At 44.9% G+C, this 24,343-nt stretch overlaps 1 protein-coding gene across 2 annotated transcripts; it reads left to right on the top strand.

Moving 5' to 3' along the window:
• Positions 1–1,767: 1,767 nt before the first annotated feature.
• CBR4 (carbonyl reductase 4) lies at positions 1,768–22,941 on the top strand. 2 transcript variants are annotated; one of them, XM_066573546.1, is made up of 6 exons: positions 1,768–1,920; positions 5,453–5,594; positions 6,927–7,044; positions 18,351–18,487; positions 20,523–20,657; positions 22,006–22,941. In XM_066573546.1, exons 2-6 carry the CDS (start codon positions 5,453–5,455, stop codon positions 22,182–22,184), a joined length of 711 nt encoding a protein of 236 aa, XP_066429643.1. In that variant the 5' UTR covers positions 1,768–1,920; the 3' UTR covers positions 22,185–22,941. The 2 variants fall into 2 exon arrangements, with proteins under 2 accessions (XP_066429643.1, XP_066429644.1); XM_066573547.1 differs by lacking the exon at positions 1,768–1,920 and adding an exon at positions 2,276–2,310.
• Positions 22,942–24,343: the final 1,402 nt, after the last annotated feature.

Consider the following 24,343-nt stretch of genomic DNA (forward strand, 5'->3'; position numbering starts at 1 on the left):
CACACCAGCAGCATAATATCCTCTGCAGAGTATCTCTCCTTACGTGCAGACCGCATTTTGTATAGGCATATGTGATGCAGCTTCTTTGTCCTGCGCTCAGATGTAAAACAGCCGCTGGTAATACAGTGCTTACCTTATATATGGCTAGGTCATGTGATGCACATGTCCAATTAAACTGGTGCCCATATGGAGGACACATTTGTGACAAGGCTGCACTCTGACCTCTTTACCAGGCATTTTGGAAATTTTGATTTTGATGCAATTTTCATCAAAAATTAGGTAATTTTCATCTGATCCACTTTGGCGAAAATCAGACCGATTTTACCACCCAGTTGATGCCCCACCCCTCCCAAATCAGGTTAGTATGTGAAAATTTAGAGAGAGACTGTGCTGTTGGCTCTTCTGATTCTCATAACCCCAGCGCTCTGTCTCCACATATCTGGTATTAGTGTAATATGTCGACACCGTAAGTGTGGGCGTGATCGGGCTGAGCTAGAGGTAATGCCCAGTTCACACCCACAGCTTCCGATTGGCTCCGGGATGCATACGTTTTCACCGAGCTGGCGAGAGAGAGATAGCTTGGTGGAGGCGATGGCAAAGCAGGACGTCTGGCGACCCGTCAGCCGTTTGCGGTTTTTATCGCGGGGGTCCGATGGCCTCACAGAGGGAGTGCATTCCCTCTGTAAAACCCTTTACACACCGCAAAGGGGTTAACAGCGAGGGGTCGCTGCTCCGATGCACCCCCAAGCTGATGTAGCATGAGGCCGGCTATCACTGACAGCCGGCTCTCCCGCTGCCGGAGCTTCTCAATGTTGGGCCTGATGGCAAACCAGGACACCTGTATCTGGCGTCCCGTTGCCATGACAACCCGTCAGTCCTCCGCAATTTTTTATCGCAGCCGTCCGATTATGAAAAAAAGAGGGAGCTCCCTTCCTCTAGGAAAACCTTTTACATCCCGCGATCAACATAGATTGCGGCATGTAAGCGGTTACCAGCGTCCCTATGATGCACCATGCTCTTGGCAGCTCGGTCAAGCTGGGTGCACCACAGCCAATCGGGAGCTGTGGGCGTGACCTGGGCGTTACCTGTAGCTCAGCATGGGCATGTCCACACTTCTGGTGTTGACATATTACACTAGTACCCACACATCCTATCCCACTATCTTAATTTCCTGCTAATAGTCCTTATTCTAACCCAATATCCCTACTCAGATACACGGGCGCTGATGGCATACACCCCATGCCATCTCATTATAGCTGTATTTACATACATGTTCTTATGGAACGAGGTGGGGGGGAATGACAGCTTTTTATTGGTCACAGGCCAAACTGGCCAGTTTCAGTCCCCTCCCTCCAGGCAGATCCAGCGTCCCCCACCGATCTTTGCTTCATGGTGTTATAGGTCCTTATGGTAGGACGGCCCCTTTATCCCGATCCCCTCCATAGTACACAGACCTCAGCCCTGCTGGGCCATATGATGACCCATAGATCTGACACGGGCGGTGGGTGATTTAGTTATACTTTCCATGTAGGTTTGGAAAGTTGTCATCCCCGACAATCAAACTTTTAACCCCTTCAACAGCCCCTCCCCCCCACTGTATATTCAAGACTCCAGAATCTGCTGGTCAGCTAGGGAGTAGTTTACCCTTCTCTGCTGCCCAAAGTGAGCAGAAAAAACGGTCCTCCAGCTGTGATATCAGCCAGAGACTGGGCGGAGCCAGAACGCAGGAGTGAGCGCGCCCGATACACACTGCCGTCCGTCTGACTACTGACACTAGCTCCGCCCCCCGCCACACCTGGACTGCCGGCGAGTGTGCCACATGCAGCAGGGCGGGGCGTCACGTGACAAGCCCGTAGCGCGTGACTGTTGTCACAGACAATCCCGCGCAATGTGTTGAGTGACCGCAGCTGCCGACGGACGGTACGTGCCGCAGAGCCTGACGGTAGCTTAGGGGAGGAGGCCGCGGGTGACTCAGCATGGCCGTGTTGTTACATGTACTGTATAGCGACCTCTCTGCCGTGCCTACGTCATAACGGTTTTATCTAACCGCCCTAGCAGGTTGCGGGTTCGAGCCCCAGGTGTGCCGGCAGGCATATATCTATATTACACTCACGTTCGGCACTATAGATCAATTCCAGCAACCTGATTGGTTCTGGTTCACAATTGCTGCAATGTCATTGGTTGTTTGGCTTGTCTGATTCAACCTCATTGGTTGTTCGTGCCAAACTTGAGTGTAATACAGATCTATGCTGCCGGCAGCCTGCAGCGGACAGATGGAGTAAAGCTTGTTACTGTCCCCGTGACAACGGGGTAGAAATAACCGATAAGCGCAGTTTTTCCCCCAGAACAGTTTTTATTCATTGGAGCAGATTTAAAGGTGTTTTCTGATTATTATTACCATCGGTGGCGGTGGGTTGTTTACCCGCAATACTGCTGCAGCCAGTGGGAGGCGCTGTTGTTAATAGTGTGCAGTAAACTAGCGGGGCTTCTATGTTAGCCTCTGACAGGACGGGTTTATAGGTTGTCGCGGGGCCAGAAGAGCCGCTCCGTCGCGGGTCCGTCTAGTTTAGTTTTTACCCCTCCTTTAAAAAATCGTAACTCCTTTATCCATTGATGTCGCTGTATGAGGGCTTGTTTTTTGCGGGCCGAGTTGTATTTTCCTATGGAGTGATTTAATGTACTGGAGAACTTAAAGAAAATTCTGAGTGGAGAGAAATGGAGAAAAAACGACATTCCGCCATCTTTCGGTGCGTCTTGTTTCTACGGCGCACAAACTACAACACAAATGATAACTTTATTCTACGGGTCCGTACGATTGCTGCCATACCAAACTTGTATTGTTTTTATTTTCTTCTACTACTTGCATTTTTTTTCAAAGATATTTACTAGAGATGAGCGAACGTACTCGGTAAAGCACTACTCGTCCGAGTAATGTGCCTTATCCGAGTACCTCCCCGCTCGTCCTGAAAGATTCGGGACGCGCTGCGGAGCGGGGAGCTGCAGGGGAGAGCGGGGAGGAACGGAGGGGGGATCTTTCTCTCCTTCTCTCCCGCCCGCTCTGCCCCGCTCCACGCTGCGACTCACCTGTCAGCAGCGGAGCGCCCCAAATCTTTCAGGACGAGCGGAGAGATACTCGGATAAAGCACATTACTCGGACGAGTAGTGCTTATCCAAGTACGTTCGCTCATCTCTAATATTTAATTTTTTAGAATTATTTTCTGCCGCCATCTACTGCGCGCAATAGCTTTTTTAAAATTCTCCCATCGACCTAGTTGTGCGAGGGCTCATTTTGCGCGGAACGTCCTGTAGTTTGCGTTGGTAACATATTGGAATACACGTGACTTTTTGATCACTTTTTATTGCATCTTTTCTGGGAGACAGGGTGACCAAAAAAGTGCATTTCTGGCGTTCTTTATTTTCTTTCTGACAACGTTCATCCTGCGGGGTAAATAATGTATTATTTTGATGTTACTTTTACGGACGCGGCGATACCAAATATGAATTTTTTGTTTTATGAGTTAGAATCTTTTATTATAAATATGGCAAAAGGGGGCGTGATTTAAACTTTTATTACTTTTTTTTTTGCAATTAGTAAAACTTTATTGATATTATTTTTACTTCTTTTTTTTTTAGTCCCCCTGGGGGACCACAACTTGCAATGCTTTAATCGCTTCTGCAGTATAATGTAATGTTGTAGCATTACATGATAGACTACCTGACAGATTGCAGTATCAGGCCTCCCCATGGGGATGGCTTGATAGGCATTCTGCCATGACAGCCCTGGGGCCCTTCAGAAGGCCCCTGGCTACCATGACACCCGCACGGCTGCCTGCGTTCTCACGAGGGGGGCTGCGCGGTTCATGAGATTTCAATTGCGCTGTCAGAATTGATGGCGGCTTTTAAAGGGTTAACAGTCCAGTTGAGCCGCGCGGCTCCTCACAGAAACAGCCAGCACCCAGGATGTATGAAGGTAGGTAGCCCAACGATCCCCCTTCATACACGTCCTGCATCTGTAGGAGGTAAATACACTAAGGCCATCATAAGGGGTTAATGACCCCTCATACGCCGGTCTTGGGAAGGACTCTATAATAAGCTAATTGTGTCAGTTTAGCTCTGTTCACACATGGCGGATTTGCTGCAGCGGAAAAATCCACCGTGAATCGGAATCAAAGCCACTTATGTGGCACAGATTTGAATGCAGAGTTTTGCGCGTACGCCTTCGCTTTCAATGGAGGGACTGAAATCTGTGTAAGGGCGGCTTCAGACGGGTACATGTGCAAATACGCTCACCACAATGGAACATTGCGCCGTAACCTGTCAAAAAAAATGTTTTCTTTGACCGCTCAAATTTTGCGCTATTGCATGCGGGTAAAAATAAAATAGAGAGCAGTGATATGGGTCCTGCCCGATCTGTCCTCGCACATATAAAAGCTATCTGTGAAACAGACGGGGCACAGCCTATTTTTTCTCACGCATAGCATTAACGCAAGAGAATCCCACCAATCAAAACAAAACCATTGAAACCATTGATTTGGTTAGGTTTTGTGGCCGTGGTTTTTATCGGGTAACGACCAGCTGATTAGCTTACACTGGCGCAGTGTGGGCACCCGTTCTGCCACGTCAGCCCCCATTTGAACTCTGGTGTTGAATTGCTTTTCCATCGGACTCCGTGTATCTTCAACAAGGTCGGGGCTTCAACACCTGAGCGAGTCACGCGGCCGTATAAATCATGGTCACGTAACGGGACGACCCTAAACCATTGAGTTCAATTGTTTTGTTGCCGCTATCAGGATTCTCGCACGTTAATACCACACTCAAGAAGAGATAGGACGTGCGCGATCATTATCCCATGTACATAATACTACCAGAAAGATCGGCCAGGACCTTCCTGCTGTGTTTTTTTTTTTAATTTGCGCACGCACCAGCTCAGCGTTATTCGCCCTTATCATAGACGGCTGTGAAACTGCAGGAGGGAGCCGGCTTATAGCGCCTGTGCTCCTATTGGTCTTAAGGGATGGTATTCACATCTACCGTTTTTGCAGTGTTTTTTTTTTTTTTTTATATATTGCTTTCACACCTGCTTTAGCACTTAGTTCAGGGTTTCTGCTCCTTAGTTTATTCCTAACTGTGGAACCCAAGCTGACGATGACTGTTCTCCCTGCCGTGGTCCACCAACTACTGGTGCCTGTAATGGAGCCGCGGAGGGAGGCAGAGGCTTTGTTTTACATTGTTCTTTTATGTAGATTGGATGCATTGCTCCAGTAGATGGATGGAGGAAATCTGCTAAAACTGGTGGAACATCTGGGATACATTAGATGAGTCTTACCCCATAATCACTGCAGACACAATGAGCAGCGGGGACCTTGGGGGCCACGCATGACCGAAAGCGGTTTGTAGCACTGTGGTGGTGTGGTCATTCTCTCCCTGTAATATGGCTTCTTTGTATTTGCAGATGAGTAACGTCTGTGCTGTGTTTGGTGGATCCAGAGGGATTGGAAAAGCAGTTGCCAAGTTGTTAGTTCAAAGCGGTTATAAGGTGGCAGTAATATCGAGGAATCTGGATGCAGTCAAAGCCGCCACTGAAGAGATTGGAGGTTGGTATAGATCAAGCAGTCCATCCAATTAAGGTCCTTTTACATGGGCCAATTGGGCCTGGACGCTCCTCCAAACATTTATTTGCCCAACATCCGGGCTATGTAAAGGGACAAACGCTCAGCCGAAGAACAAGCGAATACTCGTGTGTCGGCTGTTCATTCAGTTTCAGTCAGCAAAGAAAATGCTTGCTGATGGGTGGTCCATTTCGCCATGTGAACAATCAGATGTACAGCCAGCCTATGGGGATCATAGTAGCGATCATTCATCCCCATGAGCCCATACCTGGCCCATGGAAAAGAAGAGTTAAATGTGTCAATTAGCGCTCGTTAGATCGGGCCAGGATGTCACACCCTGTACCTTTTAGATTTGAGGGATATGGCCAAAAATAACATCTTGATTATTTTTTCAACCTATTGGATGTTTTTTGGTTGTAATTATGATTTTTCTCTTTTTTTTTTTTTTTTTTTGGTAGACAAACTAAAAAAATATCAAGACACGACTTAATGATTATCAGAAGGGTTGGTTTTATGGTTAAGGGTTCTCACACACATCTCCTTAGGGATAATTCTGATAATAATGTGCATGCAACTGCCTTATTTACAAAAAAATGGGGTTCAATGATGTATTATATAAAGTAAATTAATATACTGAACACTAATTAAAGGTGTTTTCAAAGAATCGCAAGTTATTACTTAGCCGCAGGATAGGAGATAACTTGCTGATCGGTGGGGGTCCAACCTCTAGAGCCGCCACTGATCCTTAGAATGACGGTCTTCATGTTCAGTAATGAGTGCCGCGTTGGCTGCCCATGTGCACGGTCTGCAGTCATTACAGTGACAGCGTCAAAGTCAGGAATAGCCGAGTACAAATACTCAGCTATCTCTGGTGCTTCCATTGAAATGAATGGAGTGGCTACTTGACCACTAATGAATTTATAACTGAACACTCCAGACCCTCGTTCTCAGGATTTGGGGGGGTTGGGGCCAGCTGTCAGACCCAATCAAACAACAAGTTTCCCTATGCAATGGACAGAGGGTAATTGCGGTCCTAGGAAAACCCCTTGAATGCAGAAATGCATTTGTTGTCCACCATTTTGCTTTACATACTGATCATGGCATATAAATTAAGCACACCAGTCAGTCATTAACAACTTGCAGCCATTGACATTGAACACTTATTTCATTAGCAAGTTGTGTGGACTTGCATCACACTGGGGCGGTCGATCGCGTCGCTAGTTAAACCCAGATGCATGGTGGCCGCTACGTGGGACTGCACCCTCACAGTCGCCTTGTATTGGTGCTTGTAATGGCTGTGTATCATTTGTCCTACAGGTCACCTAGCACTAAGCTGTGATATCGCTAGCGAACAAGATGTTCAGCGCACGTTTCAAGAGATTGTAAAAAATGTTGGCAATGTTAACTACCTGGTCAATGCAGCCGGAATAAATAGGTAAGCAATCCTAAAAATATATATATCTTCTAAGCTTTAGCACAGAAGGATTAAATGGTCACCAACTTTTCAAACAACTTTTGCTTATGTGACAGTCAGTGTGACAATTGGCAAAAGAGCATATCGTTTTATTACTTACAATAATGGTTTTTGTGCTGAAAAATCCACCTGATATGCTGGCCACTAGGGGTCGCACTACTTTTTAGTTTATTGCCCACTAGCTGTTATTGAGTGCTGCTCATCCTTAGTAACAACGATAGCAAAATGGAGAACCAGAAGTGGAGGCGGGTGATGACTCCTGCTATCCATAGAATCCTTTGGAGGGAAGAGCGGAGCTGTTGGAGGGAAAGGAACCCGCACAAATGTATGGACAGTTCATACTGGGTGCGTAATAAACTTATATATCTATTGTATGGCCTGCAGGAAGTTTACCAAGAAGGAGGCTTATGCAATAATTGCATCTGAGCCAGACTCAACTAGTGAGGATGACCCCACTTTTCTGGCATTATCATCATCATCAAGCATGTCTAAACCCTCTACCCCTGAGAAGGTGTCCAAGAACTGCCACTTCAGAGGACCCCGATCGTCTGATGCTCAGTGGATTACACCAGAAAATGTCAGACCCCTGACTTTACTGGGAACTCAAGGATACCACTGCAAAATCTGGGCATTGTATTATGTATGGATCTAGTAAAGAGGCCGAGCATTAGGGCCTACTGAAGCATGGATGTTATACCACATCTGTGTTCCACGTGGGTATGTCAAGGACACATTCTGAAGTGATCATAACATTCCTGCATTATAGTGACAATACGCAGTGCCCACCCAGCCATGTCCCAGTTATGATTGCGTGTATAAATTCTGTCTGGTAGTAGAGCACTTTAATGCACTTTAATGCTAAGTTTGCCCGGGCGTACACCCCTGAGAAAAACATTTCTGCGGACGAGTCCTTGTTACATTTCAGAAGGAAGTTTTGATTCTGTCTGTACCTGCCCAGTAAGAGGGAACTGTATGGCGTGAAAATGTACAAGCTGTATGAGAGTACATTAGCATACACCCAAAAACTCCGGATTTATGAAGGTAAGGACACGACAATTAAAGGGGTTGTCCCGCGGCGAAATCAAAAAAATTTTTTTTCAACATACCCCCACATTGTGCAGAGTTAAAAACAATCCCTTTGTTATTTAAAAAAAAAAAAAAAAATCGCTTACCTGCATCCCCGTTCTGCAGCTTCTTCTTTTCTTCTATCAAAGATGGCGCCGCTGGTCTTTTCCCACGGTGCACCGTGGGTGGTCTTCCATGGTGCACCGTGGATTATCTTCTCCTGTCTTGCTTTCCACTGCCGATTACAGCCACCTAATTGGCTGATCGGCACCACGTGATGGAGGCGGAGCTACGATGACGCGGAGAAGAGGGAGGAGCCAGGACGCAGCTCGTGAGCCCGGATGGAGACAGAAGAGGAATCCTTCGGTGCGCAAGCGCGACTGCTCGTGCGACTAAAGAAGAGGCTTCATCATCGCCATGGAGACGGGGACGCCAGGAACGGAGGGGTAAGTGTATAACTTCTGTATGGCTCATATTTAATGCACGATGTATATTACAAAGTGCATTAATATGGCCATACAGAAGTGTATAACTCCACTTGCTGCCGCAGGACAACCCCTTTAAGTCCCCAGAAATGCCCCTCTCCTTCCTGAGCATCACAGGAAAAATTGTATGGAAATTGCTGCCCCATTGCCCTACCAGGGTTACCACCTCTACCCGAATAATTACACCAGTGTTCCCCTATCAGAGAGCCTCTCTTCTAGAAAAATTGTGGCACGTGGCAGTGTTAAAAATAATAAAAAACAAAGAAGCCTCCCTAAGTTGCTGCTGGAGAAAATTCTCAGAAGGGGGGAGAGCCGAGCACTATGTAGTGACAAAGCACTGTGTGTCAAGTATAAGGACAAAAGGGGAGGCAGAGACCTTAGACTGCGTCCTTGACTACAATAGATGCATGGGAGGAGATGACCAGACTGATGAAGTACTCGGGCCGTACAATGCCATGCAGAAAACAAGGGGGTGGATAAAAAAACTGTCCATGCACATTGTACAGGTGGCACTTTATATATTCCTGCTATATCGATGTGCAATCTAGAGGGACACTTTTCTTGAATTCAACCAATCCCTAATATTTGGGGACCAGGAAGGGGGAAGGCCAGTACTTCCGGATGTGAGGCCACACGTATAGTAGCAGGGCAACACTTTCATAGTGTAATTCCCTCCACTGCAGTGCACTGGTAAGAAGGGAAGAACTCAAAAAAGGTGCAGTCTGTTACGAATGAGGCATAAGACAGGACACCATATATCATTGTGAAATGTGCCCCACGCAACCCGGCCTGTGCATTACAGATTGCTTCAAATAACCACCAGTCCCTGGAATTGTAATGCTGTTATCTAACAGTGGTTCAACACAATGTTTTACCCTGATGTACTCCGCACAGCTTATACATAAAACCCCATGCCAATCCTTCCCTTCTGGGGCCTCCCATGTGCCCAAACAGTACTTTACGCCCACATATGGGGCATTTCCGTGCTTAGGAGAAATTGATTAACACACCGTGGGGTGCTTTTTCACCTTTTGACTCTTGCAAAAATTACAAATCTGGGGCTAAACCTACATATTAGTGGAAAAATTTAAATTTTTTGTTTTCAAATCAAAATGTTAAACTCACAAAACACCTGTGGGGTCAAAACACTTAATACACCCCTCAATGAATTCCCAGAGGGGTCTAATTTTCAAAATTGGGACAGTTCTTGGAGGTTTCAAATGCACTGGTGCCTCAGGGGCTGCAAACACAACATGGCATCTGAAAACTTCCAGCAAAATCTGCATTCCAAAAACCAAATAACGCTCCTTCCTTCTGAGCCCTTGCCATCTGCCCAAACAGCAGTTTATGTCCGGCATACGGGGTATTTCTAAAAACTGCAGAATCCCAGTAATATATTCTGAGTTTTGTTTCTCTTCTAACTCATGCTGTGTTATAGAAAGATTGGGTCTAAATTGAAAATCTGCAAAACAAATGGAACTGTTCTAATTTCTGATGCCATTTTCTTTAATTCCTATGAAACATCTAATGGGTTAAAAAACTTCCTAAATGCTATTTTGAATACTTTGAGGGGTGACGTTTTTAGAATGGGACGATTCATGGGGGTTTTCTGATATGTAGCCTCTTATGTCACAACTGAATTCTAATCAACTTTTGAAATTTGCTAGTAAGGCCTCTTTCACACAGGGCCACAGCTATAAGTGTGGGAGTTACCCCATTACAGCTACCTTGTAGAGATGAGCGAGCACGCTCGGTAAAGGCAGATACTCGAGCGAGCATCGCTCTTATCGAGAAACTGCATACTCGTCCGAGCAAATGCGGTGGGGGGGAATGGAGGGGAGAGATCGCTCTCTCTCCCCCCCTCCTGAAAAAAAACTGTCGGGTCAAAATACTCATGACCCCCCTCTGTGGATACATTAAGGGGTGTAGTTTTTAAATTGGGGTCCTTTGTGGGGAGTTCTATCATTCTGACACCTATGAGCCTTTGCGATCTTGTCTTGGTGCAGGAAAACAAAGGGTTCCTCAAAATGCTGAAAAGTAATGTTAAATTTGTACATCTCCTAAATGGTTAAAAAAACAAGAACGTTTTTCAAATGTGCGTCCAGAATAAAGTAAATTGATGGAAATATATACCTTAGCAAAAATTTGTACAGTATGTTTGCACATATTTGTGTAATTACAGTTGAAAATGTGAAAAAATGACAATTGTTTTCAAAATTTTCCCAATATTGGCACTTTTAATAAATAGTCATAAATTCTATCAGTCTATTTTTTTCACCTAAATGAAGTACAACATGTGGCAAAAAACAATGTCAGAATCACTTGGATATGCAAAGCCTTTACGGAGTTATGCTATGTTAAGTGACACATATCAGATTTTCAAAATTTGGCTCCGTCACTAAGGTGCAAACAGGCTTCGTCACTAAGGGGTAAAAGGGAAGATGAAAAGATGCTGCAGGACTGTCTTCGTGCGTTCCCTCTGTAGTGGTCACTGCAGGGGAAATGTAGCTTTACATGTTTGCCATTTAAATGAATGGCTGCCCCTGTAATCCATAAATCTGCTGGGTCTGCAAGTGCAGGAGCCATTCTTGCGCTTTGGCACATAACAGCAGGGGGGCGCCCACCTATGTGACATCCATATGACCTAATAGGGCCATGTATTGATGGGACCACTCCTTTAACATCTCAAAGGTCTATTTAATCGTGTCTCCTATCCTTGACGGCAAGAGTAGTGTAGTCTACAGCGCTATTCTTGCTGTCAAAAATTGAAAACTTTATTGATCTTTCTAAGGCATCATTCACACAACCATATCTAACCAGTATTTTGCATCAGTATTTGAAAGCCAAAGCTAGGTGCAGAACCTACAGAGAGAAAAGTATAACTGCAGGATGTGTATCTCATTCGTATTTTGGCCACACCGCTGGTTTTGGCTTACATATACTTCTTTTAAATCTGCTTTTTTAGGCCTGTTTCACACAGGCGACAAAATTGCACGATTTTCTTGTGATGACAGTGCTACAAATCACATGTATGTGAAGCCCATGCTTTCCTATAAGTTCCTTCACATTAACGATGTTTTGTAGCATGCGACATTGTGAGACAAAAAAATTGCAGGTTGCTAGAGCTGCCTGCAACTTATGATGTTTTATAGCCCATGTTTCCCTATGGAGCCTTCCTCTCTGTTGGATCACATAGCACGAAAATGTGTTTTTTGTGCGATGCAACTTTGGGAAGTGCAACAGTGGAAAATCCCTAAAATAAGCCCTGGTTCCATTAAAAAAACAATGAATAGCTCTGATTGGTTCATCGACTGCTGGCTCTGCTTGGCCAATCAGATGCAGCGCTTCCTGGGGGAAGACGAGATGCCTGAAGACAAGTGTTGGGGAGAAGATGCAGTGCAGCTGACAGCGCTTCTTAGGTGATGTATTTGTTTTTTTTATTCGTTTGTTTCTGCAGCTAGGACTTGTTTTTGAGTTAGGGCTTATATCTCAAACTCCCCCTGAACACCTCCACTCCACCCACCCCTCCCCCCTTAAAATCCTCCCATGTGGTGCCACAAAGTCACATAATTTTGTAGCAACATAAGAAAACGCAGCAATATCGCACGGATCACTGATGCGATATTGCTGTAATTTTCTTGCGGCGATATTGCATCGCCCTTGCGAAACAGGTCTTGCTGACTCTCGCATCAGGTGAAAATCGTGCAAGAATCGTGCGATTTTTCTCGCCCGTGTAAAAACAGCATTACCGCTGATGATTTAGAGGCTTTTGTCCCATAGTTATAATGAAGGAGATAATTTAAAGTCTGTATGGTCTGTAGCTTATTTAGGTGAATATAGAAGATAATAATAAATACACGGCCCTCCCAGCAGGCAGAGATGGTACAAGCAAAGCTGGTTATGTAATTCTGTGCTGTGCTCATGCATCTTAACATTGCTAGCACAGCATAGAGGAAGAGAAAGCAGAGACACTTCTAACAATCAAGATGGTGCGCCTCTCTCCTAATATGTAGCTGAAGGTATAACAAAAACCTAGGCCTCAAATTCTTGAAAAGGAGGAGTCTGGATCGGTTTTCAAGGTCCTTGAGCTTTAATTCTAGCTGTTCAATTTTGTTTTGGTTGTTCACGATGCAGGATCTATTCGCACGCATTGCTCCAATGATTTTATCCATTTTGGGTTCTGCTTCATCAATTCATTGAGCTATTTCTTGCACTTGTTTGGAGAATTCTGAGACAGCATTGTGGAGCTCCTTTTTAAAAACTTGTGGACTGTTCTTAAGATCAGGGGCTGGAGGGATAGAGATGCCAGGTGAAAGGGGGGAAGAAGAGTCCTAATTGTCACAAGATGGAAAGAAGTGACCCGGGCCTTGATCTGCCATGGCTGGAAAAAGTTTGGAGCTAAAATATTTCTGGAATCGTCCGAGAGGCGTTATGTAAAGGGGAAGCTTTTTGTTGCTTCTGTACTTGGGCATGCCTAGGTCATCTATATGGAAAGGGGAAATTCTGGTTTTGGCAAGTTAGAATGTTGTGTTTTTCGGATATCACATGCCACCGCTGGGTCGGGGTTTAATGCAACAGCACGACACCACCGTTCATGCATTCTCTGCATCTTAGAGTTCAAAGCATAATTACCTAATTAAACCAGTGACCAAATAGTTAAAGCAAAAAACAAATTGGGCTGCTATTATCTAATTACCCACAGAGGATGGAGGTGAGTACTATAGAAAGATTCTTTTCCAATAAAAATGAGGGGTCTAAGTCCCTTGAGTTTGCTTTTTTTTACCTTTCGTTTTTTGCTATGTGGATACAAAATGGTGGTGTAGTCCCACTCTAGGAGGGACCAGAAAAGATTAGGCTCTGTATAAGAAATTCCTGGGTGGGTCAAATGCCAGGGGAAAAATGGCTTCGATGTAAAGGGCGTGGGGGTGCTACATAGGTAGGCTGAGGTAGGCTCCCAGACAGATGCTCCCCTGTTGTGTGACCGGGATTGCGCCAGCCACACTCCTCCTAAGTGGTTTATCCCAGTCAGGGAGCTAGTGGATAGCTCACTTCTCCTAAGAGCTGGTCAGCCACGTCCCCCTCCAAGATGGCGCACACCAGCTCTGCACCACGTGGGCAGGAGCACTCTTCTCTGGTCTTTGGCCCAGCAATGGCAAGACACAGGCGGAGAGAGATGTTCGCTCGGCTGCAGGGATCAGTGTCCGAAGGCTGACCCCCCTGGATTGATGTACAGTGGCCAGGCTGCAATGGCTGACCCAGCACAACAGCGCTGGCTGCAAGCCAATCTCACCCGAGGCGGCCACCACAGATGCTAGAGAGCGATCCAAAGCACTCCCCCGAGGGAGATGAAGACTGCAGCCAAGGGTCAGTATCTGACACTATTGACCCAAGGCTGCAGGAGCTTTGGCGCCATGTGTCCCTTCTCCTCTAGCTACAGACCATGCCCCTTAAGCAGGTTATTATCACTGCAAATAACAGCATTTAACAGCTCACCGTAAATGCTGGTAATTAAATTATATCATGTCTTTTCAGCTATAGACCTATACCGCTTAGAAAACTATAATGAATGATAAAGATTATAATAGGTTCTTAGCAAATGTTGGCTGTCTGGGATTTATAGATTCGTTGTCCAGAAAAAAAAGACACACTTAGGTTGGTAACTTTGATATAGACTGGTCCTATGATTCAAGGGGATGGTTTGTGTTTTATTTATCTACCTACCTTAAAGCAGATCTGTTGTTCCGAATGACTTCAGAATAAGCTGCCATGTGGGTGTACATGAGGAACAACTACAACTATGCCATTATATGACTCATATCCTGTATTTATCAACAGTTTTTCTCTCTGTGTGCTCCATTTCTAGTAATTTTACCTTGGCTGGTAAGTGAAGACTAGCTGCTATGTTGTCTCTCATACACTACACACCTAGGGAACCAGGATCTCCTCTTTTTATGTCTGTGTAGCACACCCTCAGAAGCAACAGCATGGAGGACATTATACAACCATACTGAGCAGTGTAGATGGGAATCGAGATCTGATGTGAGATGACACTAGACTGCACTGGTCTCTCTGTGTGTCTCTCTGCCTCTTTAGGGTCCTTTTACATGGGCATCTGTACCCAACATGTCATCCCAGCCATGATCGTTCCTGTGCTTTTACAGAGGAATGATCATTGCTGAGTGAATGGAGGCGGAGCGGACCAGAGATCATTCCAACTCGCCCCCATTCAGAGTAAACAGGCAGTTTATATATGAACGACTGCCTGTTTACATTGCCCAATTCATCGTTCATTTTTTTTAGGCATGCATAAAATGAACGAAGATTGAATTACACTGTTCAGCAAATTTTTACAAAAGTCATGTTACTGAAATAAAATTAGTCATTTCTTATCAATTTTTATGTGCTCAACACGAATATCAGTCAAAATGCAAAATTAGTTGTCTTTTTTTTTTGTAATCTGCAATAATTGTTTACATCATGAAATGCATGCCAATAGTAATAGGCCTATGGTTTAGTACCTGTAAAACATCAAGTCATAGACTACGTCTTAGATCTCTTTGCCTGTCTCTTGTCCAGCTGTTCGGGAGCATCTCTGTGGAGTGTCCAACAGTAGTCGGCCAGCATGGGAGTGGACCATTTTCTCTGGTTCCATTGTTGCGATATCTTGACGCAAACGTTCGCCATGTTTAACCATACCACAGTAGTCTGGAAAGAAACCCAGATGGGAATGAAGGAAGTGGATCTTTAGAGACATATTGCAGCCACGTTTCTGAAACTGCATCAGCATATCTTGTACTAATTCCTTGTAGTTTTCTGCCCAGCATTCCCAAGAAAGTTTGTAGACACTAGGGGAAAAGCATTCCATGCTTGTTTCGCATCACCCTGCAGCAAGTTGTTGAACCGGTCATCTTTGAAGAGCTCTTGAATCTGAGGACCCACAAAAACTCCCTCTTTACTTTAAAATGTTATGATGATGTTTAGGATGTTACAGTCCTTCTGGATACATTTAGGAAGCCTGCAGACGACCCGACCCGAGCCCCTGCAGGGACCAGCACGGCGCTCACCTGCTCCTGCGGCTCCGGCTCTGTGATGTGCCAGCTGCCGCAAATCGGCCGTCTGCATAGGATTGCGTTTTCTAACGCAATCCTATGGCAGCTTCCATGGGCGGAAATTCTGCAGGAAATCCTGCCACGGAATTTCCGCCCGTGTGCAGGGGGCCTTATACGGTGAAACACAGAAAATGAACTATATGAAATATCTTCAAAACGAGAGCCAATAAAATTTTTCATGGTCCTATTTGTTTTCAGCACACCAAGAGGCTAGAGATTAGGACCTTTTTAGGTCAGTAACAATTACAATGATGACCAGTGTTATCATTCGTCGTTCAGTTTGTACATACCATATTTTTCGCTCTATAAGACGCACTGGACGATAAGACGCACCCCATTTTAGAGGGGGAAAATAGGGAAAAATATTTTGAACTCCTCCAGAGACAGTGCAGGGGATCGTACCAGGCGACGGAGCAGCAGAGGTCGGAAATACCAGAGCTCCGTGTCACAGCGGCACTTGTTTAGCAGGAGGAAGGTAAGATGCCGATTGGTGGAGGTGGGGAAGCAGCAGCAATTCCCACCGGCCCTTACCACCAATCAGCGACACGTATGGGCAGCAGTGGGGAGGATAGAGAACTTGTAACTCATCGCACATTTGTTTGCGTGATCGTGTGTTTAAATGTGCGATTGCATGAACAAACGGCGATGTGACGGATTTTGGCACATTCGCTTTATAAGACGTAGCGACCACCTTCCCTTTGGGGGGAAGGAAAGTGTGTATTATAAAGTGAAAATACGGTACTTTTACACTGAACGACAATCATTCAGATTCTCGCTGATCACTAGAATCTGTACCATTTTTCGGCCCATGTAAAAGGGCCCTTGCTCTGCAACAGTTTCCTATTCTCCCTGGACGTTTATGGGCAGCATGTAACCTGGTCCCTCACTGAGCTCATCTGTCTCATCTCTCATGATGGATTTTAGCAGTGGATCGAAACTGAATAATCCGTGCAGGGGGCGGGTAAAGGAAAGGAAGTGGCTGATAAGTGAAGGCTTTTTCTATAAGAACATACATCACAAAGTTTCTTATGTTCACTTAAATTAACTAATGTATGCAAACTGAAGAAACAATAGTGCTTAATTAATGCAAATTGTGCTCTTCAATTTCCTTGTGACTGTGTAATTGAAGTTGTAGTTCTGCTCAGCACCACTTGGAGGAGCTACATCCCAAGACATTGACATTAGGGAATCTGTATCTTCTCAATACAGACTGTTTAGCACTGTGTATAGGATACTGATGGCTACCAGTCAGATATTACTTTGTCAGATGAGATAGAAGAATTTGTATCAGTTGCTCTTCTGCTCCTATTTCTGGACAGGGCCTTTCCATGGCGCCGATTACATCACATAATAAGGATGATTGTTATTTGTATATATTTGTGTGTGTTACATATTACCAGAAAGCTATCCCTGCTCTCCAAAACCAGGGCTCCTGCACACGGTCGGATTGGATTCGCAGAATGTGGGGCCGGCGGCTGTCCCCAGGTTCTGCGGTAAATACCACTAATGGCCTTCTATGGAGACCCGCAGCTTCCTTTACACAAGTCGAAAATTCCGCTCGTGGCAGGAAAAACGCAGCATGCTCCGTTCTGTGCAGTTTTCCGCACAGATGGCTTCTGTTGCAGTCGGGAAGCCGTCGGTGCCACGGCCCTTCTGCGGGATCCGCGTCATCGCCATACTGACAGTGCGGCTTTCTCTGTACTGCGCATGTGTGACGGCCGGTGCTCCCGCAGTACAAAGAAAGAAGAACCCAGACAGGTAAGCAGGGTCACTGGCCGGGCACAAGGTTGGATCAGGCTGCAGGATCCTGCACGCCGGATCCGACCCTGCCGTGTGCAGGAGGCCTAAGGCCCAATGCACACGGGTGCGGATTTGCATTGCGGAATCCATAGCAGGCGTCTGCCCCCAGATTCCGCTGCAAATAGCTTTCATAGCATGCTATGGCAAAATGCGATTTCATCTACACTAGCGGAAATTGATTGCGATTTTTTTTCCACTCACGGAGGAGAAATCGCAGCATGCTGCCATTCTGTGCGGACCTCTGCACGTACAGCTTCCATTGAAGTTAGTCGTCCTGCGGCCTTTCCACAATCATCGTTACGGAAAGGTCATGGGTTCCACATTATTGTCTAGTGACGGTATCCTCTGCACTGCACATGTGCTACGGCCGGCACATCCACAGCACAGAGGAAGAAATCCGGACAGGTACGTAGCCAAAGCCAGGAATGCATCTAAGGAGAAGGATAGGAGTAATAGATAGACGGAGGCTTCTCATCTTCTTTGCATCCACTTCTGGCTCAGAAAGCTGCAGCTAAAACAGTTTCAGTGAATCGAGCCTCAACGTTGGTCCCAGTATGTCTGACCAATGACCCAAACGTAATGTGGTGACTTTTTTTAAGCATATTGACCATTCAGCTTCTAGACTCTTGAGGAATCCTGGATTCACGTTTAATTTTGCACTTGGTGACCAGTGGAAATTCTCAAATAGATGACTATTTGGAATCTACAATATGTGGTAACTAGCGGAATGTGTGATATATAATCAGATTTATACAATATATTACGTAGAAAAACATTTCAGGGCTAAGCTGTGTCCTTTCCATTTCAGAGATGCTCTGCTATTAAGGACCAAGACTGAAGACATACTATCTCAGCTCTCCATTAACCTCATAGGACCAATGTACACCTGTAAAGCAGCGCTGAGGGGTATGATCCAGCAGCAAGATGGCGCCATTGTCAATATTGGTAATGATCTGTTTAAACTGATATTTTGCAAACATGGTAAAATTGTATCTGCTTACAGTTATCTTTTCCATCCTGTGTTTAAAGGGGTTTCAGGGACTTTGGGCGTTTTTTTTTCTATTGATGACCTATCTGCAGGATTTGGCCACTCGGGATCCCCGCCGATCAGCTGATTCCTGGCACCGCTGTCATTGTGCTCAGAGCTGGAATGGGGTCATGCAGACAACATGGCAGCAGCCTGGTTTGTAACTGCAGGCACAGCTCCCCGTGGCTTCAGTGGAAGCTGTGCCTGCAGTAGCAACTTATTCTGAGGATAGGTCATCAATAGAAAAAACACCCGAAGTCCCAGACAGGTCCTTAAGCACTGGAATAGCATGTTACATAGAAGGTTACTACAAAAGGATACTATTTAGGAAAAACTAGTCTCATCCAAAAAAGTAGATTATACAGAGATAATATCTTGGTAAAGATAATTTTGTGTTGCAGAGCAGCAAAAAAGAAACAAAAACTGTGACTAGGAACGAAACGTAGTCGGTAAGGTGATAACCCTATAGACACACCCCCATTGTACACCTATATTCAGTTCATTTGGGTACATTATGCAGATAAAGGTGAATTTCTTCATATTCTAACATATAAAACTGGAGATCATTGGCTTTCATTATGTGAAGTAGATTTGTAACAGAATGTGAACATTCTAGCTTCTTTGTAGGTGCCAGCTTAGAGCAATCCTCCTTTCACCAAGTTCAGACTGCACATTGTTGGCTCAGAAAAGGTTTACCACAACCACAAAGCGAAGAAAATGATGGGTGTGTTAATACACGTGTTATGTCAGACATTTGATGCAATCGTTGTCCATGTGAGAAGCAAGAGAAATCTTTCTAGAAACCTTACCAAGATCCATTTATGTTGGGAACTCTGGGTTTTTCCTATTAAAGTCAATAAGGAAAAAAAAACATCCCAAAGACCTGGTGGACTGGCCATATTACAGATTACGTATAGAATACATCTACATAAAGAGTTCAGTAACTTGGTACATACGTTGTATTCTCTGGTACTGATCCTGAGGGGAATTCCTAGAATGCAGATCACCAAAAAAACCACACCTTGCAGATATTAAGCCTTCGCCCAATGTCGGGAGAGTCCAGCTCTGAAGCCTGCAGAACTGCAGCTCAAGAATGTAACTGCGGATCAGTACAAGGAAAGTAATGCAATATATTTCCTGAATAATTCAGCTTTCTGCTGAGATACTATTTATCAAAAGCTAAATGGTATCTGAAGGTGGATGCTTAAAGGAGATGTCCCGAGGCAGCAAGTGGGTCTATACACTTCTGTATGGCCATAATAATGCACTTTGTAATGTACATTGTGCATTAATTATGAGCCATACAGAAGTTATAAAAAGTTTTATACTTACCTGCTCCGTTGCTGGCGTCCTCGTCTCCATGGTGCCGACTAATTTTCGCCCTCCGATGGCCAAATTAGCCGCGCTTGCGCAGTCCGGGTCTTCTCCTCTTCTCTATGGGGCTCCGTGTAGCTCCGCCCCGTCACGTGCCGATTCCAGCCAATCAGGAGGCTGGAATCGGCAATGGACCGCACAGAAGCCCTGCGGTCCATGAAGACAGAGGATCCCGGCGGCCATCTTCAGCAGGTGAGTATGAAGACGCCGGACCGCCGGGATTCAGGTAAGCGCTGTGCGGGTGTTTTTTTTAACCCCTGCATCGGGGTTGTCTCGCGCCGAACGGGGGGGGGTTTAAAAAAAAAAAACCCGTTTCGGCGCGGGACATCTCCTTTAACCTAAGAATCCTACTTCATCTTTTCTGATCTGAGATGCAGCACCCAGAGATCTGGATCAGCGATCCTTGTGATTTCTATAGTGATATGTCTTCTGATCTATATTACTGGGTACGTTTGCCTTACAGGAATACGGGGCATCTTGTTGGTACCTATCCTGGCAGGCCGCCCCCATGATCCCTCCATATAGTTGTATGTTCATTCATGTGATGCTGATTGTTACTGCTCTTCTCTGTGACTGCAGGAAGTATTGTTGGCCATAAAGGCAATGCTGGACAGAGTGTCTACAGCGCCAGTAAGGAAGGCTTGGTTGGCTTTTCCAAGTCACTTGCTAAGGAAGTTGCAAGGAAGAATGTTCGAGTTAATGTGGTCGCCCCTGGTAAGATCTTGGGAGAACCTTTCAATGAATATGTCTGTGGGAATGTGTCATTGCTTTGTTCTTCTTCAGCTATCCAGCTTCACCAATGTGTATACCCCCCCCCCCCAACAGTCACGCTAAAATTGGAAAAACCCTCCCAGAAATGTCACTAATTTTTATGACTAATGTAAATATATTTAACATGAAACTTAGTCGCTTTAAGAGCATTTTTAACCCCTTAATGCCCTAATTAATTTCAGCCTTGAGGGCCAGTAACTCCTATCTCCTTTTTGTATTCCAGCAGTCATAACTTTTTCGTTAATGTAGATGCATGGCTGGGTCACATCGGCGCTGGAACCTCCGTTCTGAGGTTCTGTCGCAGATCCTTAACAAAAAAAAACAGAAGAAAGTGTTTTATTTTTTCCTGCTTAAATACCAGGCATATGGGTGGGAACCAAACAGACCCCATTATTATCACTGGGGTCCATTTGGCACTGTTCGGTTCCATCATAAAACAGATCCATTCGGCACCGCAAGGAGTCCAGTGCTATGCAGGCCCCCCTCACCTTCTGCTGATTGACAGTTTTCTCTCTTTACATAGTAATAGGGAGAAACCATTAATCAGTGGCAAGGGTGTGGGAGGAGCCTGTGGCTCATGAATATTATCAAACACCATGGTGGCTACTCATAAAGATAGGATAAAAGTCATAACCCAACTGACAGCTCCCCTTTTAGCCAATAGTCAAAAGGAAAATAATAAGTTACAGGCAGGTACAGCTTTCGTATGATTTTTTTTTTTTGGCACCCATTGTATGACAGAGGCCTTAGTCAGACGGGCGTTTTTTCGCGCGATTCGCGCATATATAGAACCAATGGTTCGCTATGGTATCGGTCACATGTCCGCTTTTTATGTGGATATGCGATAAATTATAGGACACGACGATTCGCAGATCGCGCCTATCTGCGTTCGGCGTTTTATGTGCACACCAAAATCATTTTTTTCGCCGGTCAGTCTAAGTTTCATGCGCATTTTGATGCGCACGGCGATTTTTCTCCGGTCAGACGGGCGGTTTGCTGCGATGATTAACGCGGCTAGGTGCAGATTTTTCCTGCGATTTTTCGCCTCCGGTCACGCGATTTGCGCATGCGACGCGCAAATCGCGTGAAAAAACGCCCGTCTGACTAAGGCCAGAATGACAGGAGGTATAAAAGTAGTTGCAAAAAAAAAAAAATGCTTTGTTTTAGATAACCTTGCTGAGGGAAGGGTTAATACCACCAACGAAGTATAGTGGATGCCACATTACTGTGCCTCCTATAATGGTGTACTGGTGAAGGTCATTCCCTTACGTGTTGCTTCAATCTCTTTTAGGCTTTATTCACACGGACATGACCTCAGATCTAGAAGAGACCCATGTAAATCGGAATATTCCTCTGGGAAGATTTGGAGAGGTGGATGATGTTGCGCAGGCAGTCGCTTTCTTGCTCCGTTCCCCATACATTACTGGTCAGGTATTGGTGGTGGATGGAGGGTTACAGCTACAGATGTAAGCTGTTCTACCATTGTTCCCAGGATGTCACAGTATTTACTGGCAGAGGAGTGGGAGAACGGGCTTCCCGTGTACATTTCCTATTCTATATGCCCAGCAGGACACTACTAGATAAGAATTCCTTCTCTACAGATTAGTCATTCCATCAGTGCAGGACTACACGTAACAGGAGGAGACTGCAAGTCATGTTACAAGGCCTGTTTAGGAGGTCGGACATTGACTTATAGGGAAGCTGCCTTCCAGTAGGTGGCGCTGCAAGACGTTGTACCAGCTTCTATTTGCATACATTTAATAGTACATGCTGCAGTAATGAACAAGGTTTTCATTGTCTAGCACAGATCTGTAAAGCTTTTGAGGCTGCACTAACAACCTCATTGGGCCCTGAACAGGTTACCGATGTGCAGATTTTCACATTAACTTCCTCACAGAAAAAAAAAGTACTGTATGGACATCTGTGTGTAAAAGCAATGCGGTGTCACAATTGTGATATTACGTGTTTAAGACGCCATTAATAGAGGCTAGAGAACTGTTAAACAAGAACGAGAAGCTAAAGCTATTCAATGTGTCCTTCAGATGTTCTTGTATGGAGTGCTGGGCAGTAAATATATCAGAAGTGATACAATGTTCTCACATTTTATGTAATTCCTTGTTTGCACAGCAGCTGATGGTAATGAATTCCAGAAGACTATTAAACAGCGGCCAGGAGACCTTGGAGCTCATTTTACTTATTATAATTAAAGCTGCCTTAATACAATGTATTCTTCTGTGTAGGATACTTACTGATTAGACAATGAGCCGGCTTTAACCAAAAATTCCCTGCAGCCCGTGTGTAGAATGACAGTGTTTGTTGCCCGAAAAAACAGATCTGACAAAAGTGGTGGATCACTTCATAGGTGACCATTTATTCCTTTGGTGCAGCACCTTTTTTCTTTCGCACATGCTGCACGCCCTCTTGTTTTTAGCGCGCTGTATACAAAGTATAAATGGGTCAGGATTGTCACACTTCACATTATAAGAGCTGAAAGAGGTGTGGAGCTGCACAAGATTTCGTGCTAACAGAGATAAAGGAACTGGAAGTGTTAGCAGTATAAATGTGCAGCTTTATAGCTTTTGATGTACAAGCAGTAGTAAGTTTTTACCACCTTCTGTCCACATGCAGAGCGAAAGGCTGTTACAGAAAATATAGCCAGACAACTATCATGTATGGGGACCGCCCAACGCTCTTGACAGAATTTTTTCACCCTATCCATTTGTTCCCCCTGGAGATGTAGTAGGTCACCACCAGAGCCATCTGGCAGAGGCCACTCTCCTCATGGAGAAAACATGGATTCTCTGCCAAACTGGCCTTACATATGTATGGGGGAATTGGGAAAACCGCCTATTGGCTGAAAGAGCATTTGGCGACAGCTATCGAAGGTGTATTAACCCCTTAAGACAACGTTGGTTTGGAACAACGTGGTCTACAGGTAGACTTGTTGCAAAATATGCCTCTTCCTTTTCGTCTCCTGCAAGGGAGACCGTAATGCATGGGATTCCATTGTGTCTGTTGAGAAGAGTTACAAGAAATATTTAAACGCAGTTTTCTTGTTCTACAATTTCTAGGTTCATTGCCCCTGCCAGCCTCCATAGAAACCTACTACAAGAAGTAGGAACAGAACAGGCATCTTTATGCACAAAAGTGTGTGGGGCTATAGCTCAGCTGCTGGAGCGTTTTTTTTTTGTTTGTTAAAGGTACAACACCTAAAACACAAAGTATTAATAAGCCATAGCTTCTAATACTGAATAACCAATACCAACCATGAAGGAGTAAATGGCTCCAAATAAGTAAAAACTCTACAAAGTTTTACTATTCAAAAATGTAAAAATACAAAGACTTTTTTTGTACTGTCTTTATATTTTTGAATACGGTTTGGTATAATTTTTAATTTGGATCTACCTATTCCTTAATGTTGGTGATAACACTATTGTTAAAACCATCAACTCTGCAGGAACAGTTGACTGACAGTAGGCATTCCAGTTTCCCTTCACTAGAGCTATGTGGCCTAGGCCAGATCCTATTTAATATTCGTCCTCCACATTAAACGTTCTCCAACTTCTAGTTGTTTTGCTGAAGGAAGCTCCATACACTGCAGTGGCCCAGGTTGGTACTGCAGACCGAGT

Source organism: Eleutherodactylus coqui, chromosome 7, assembly GCF_035609145.1.
Source record: "Eleutherodactylus coqui strain aEleCoq1 chromosome 7, aEleCoq1.hap1, whole genome shotgun sequence".
In the NCBI taxonomy this organism is placed as follows: Eukaryota; Metazoa; Chordata; class Amphibia; order Anura; family Eleutherodactylidae; genus Eleutherodactylus; species Eleutherodactylus coqui.

What these genes read in the sequence shown, in the direction of transcription:
- CBR4 (XM_066573546.1), top strand. Translation starts at nt 5,453, where the DNA reads ATGAGTAACGTCTGTGCTGTGTTTGGTGGATCCAGAGGGATTGGAAAA. An exon ending in CGCCACTGAAGAGATTGGAG is followed by an intron (nt 5,595 to 6,926) that starts GTTGGTATAGAT and finishes TTTGTCCTACAG; the next exon opens with GTCACCTAGCACTAAGCTGT. An exon ending in AGTTAATGTGGTCGCCCCTG is followed by an intron (nt 20,658 to 22,005) that starts GTAAGATCTTGG and finishes AATCTCTTTTAG; the next exon opens with GCTTTATTCACACGGACATG.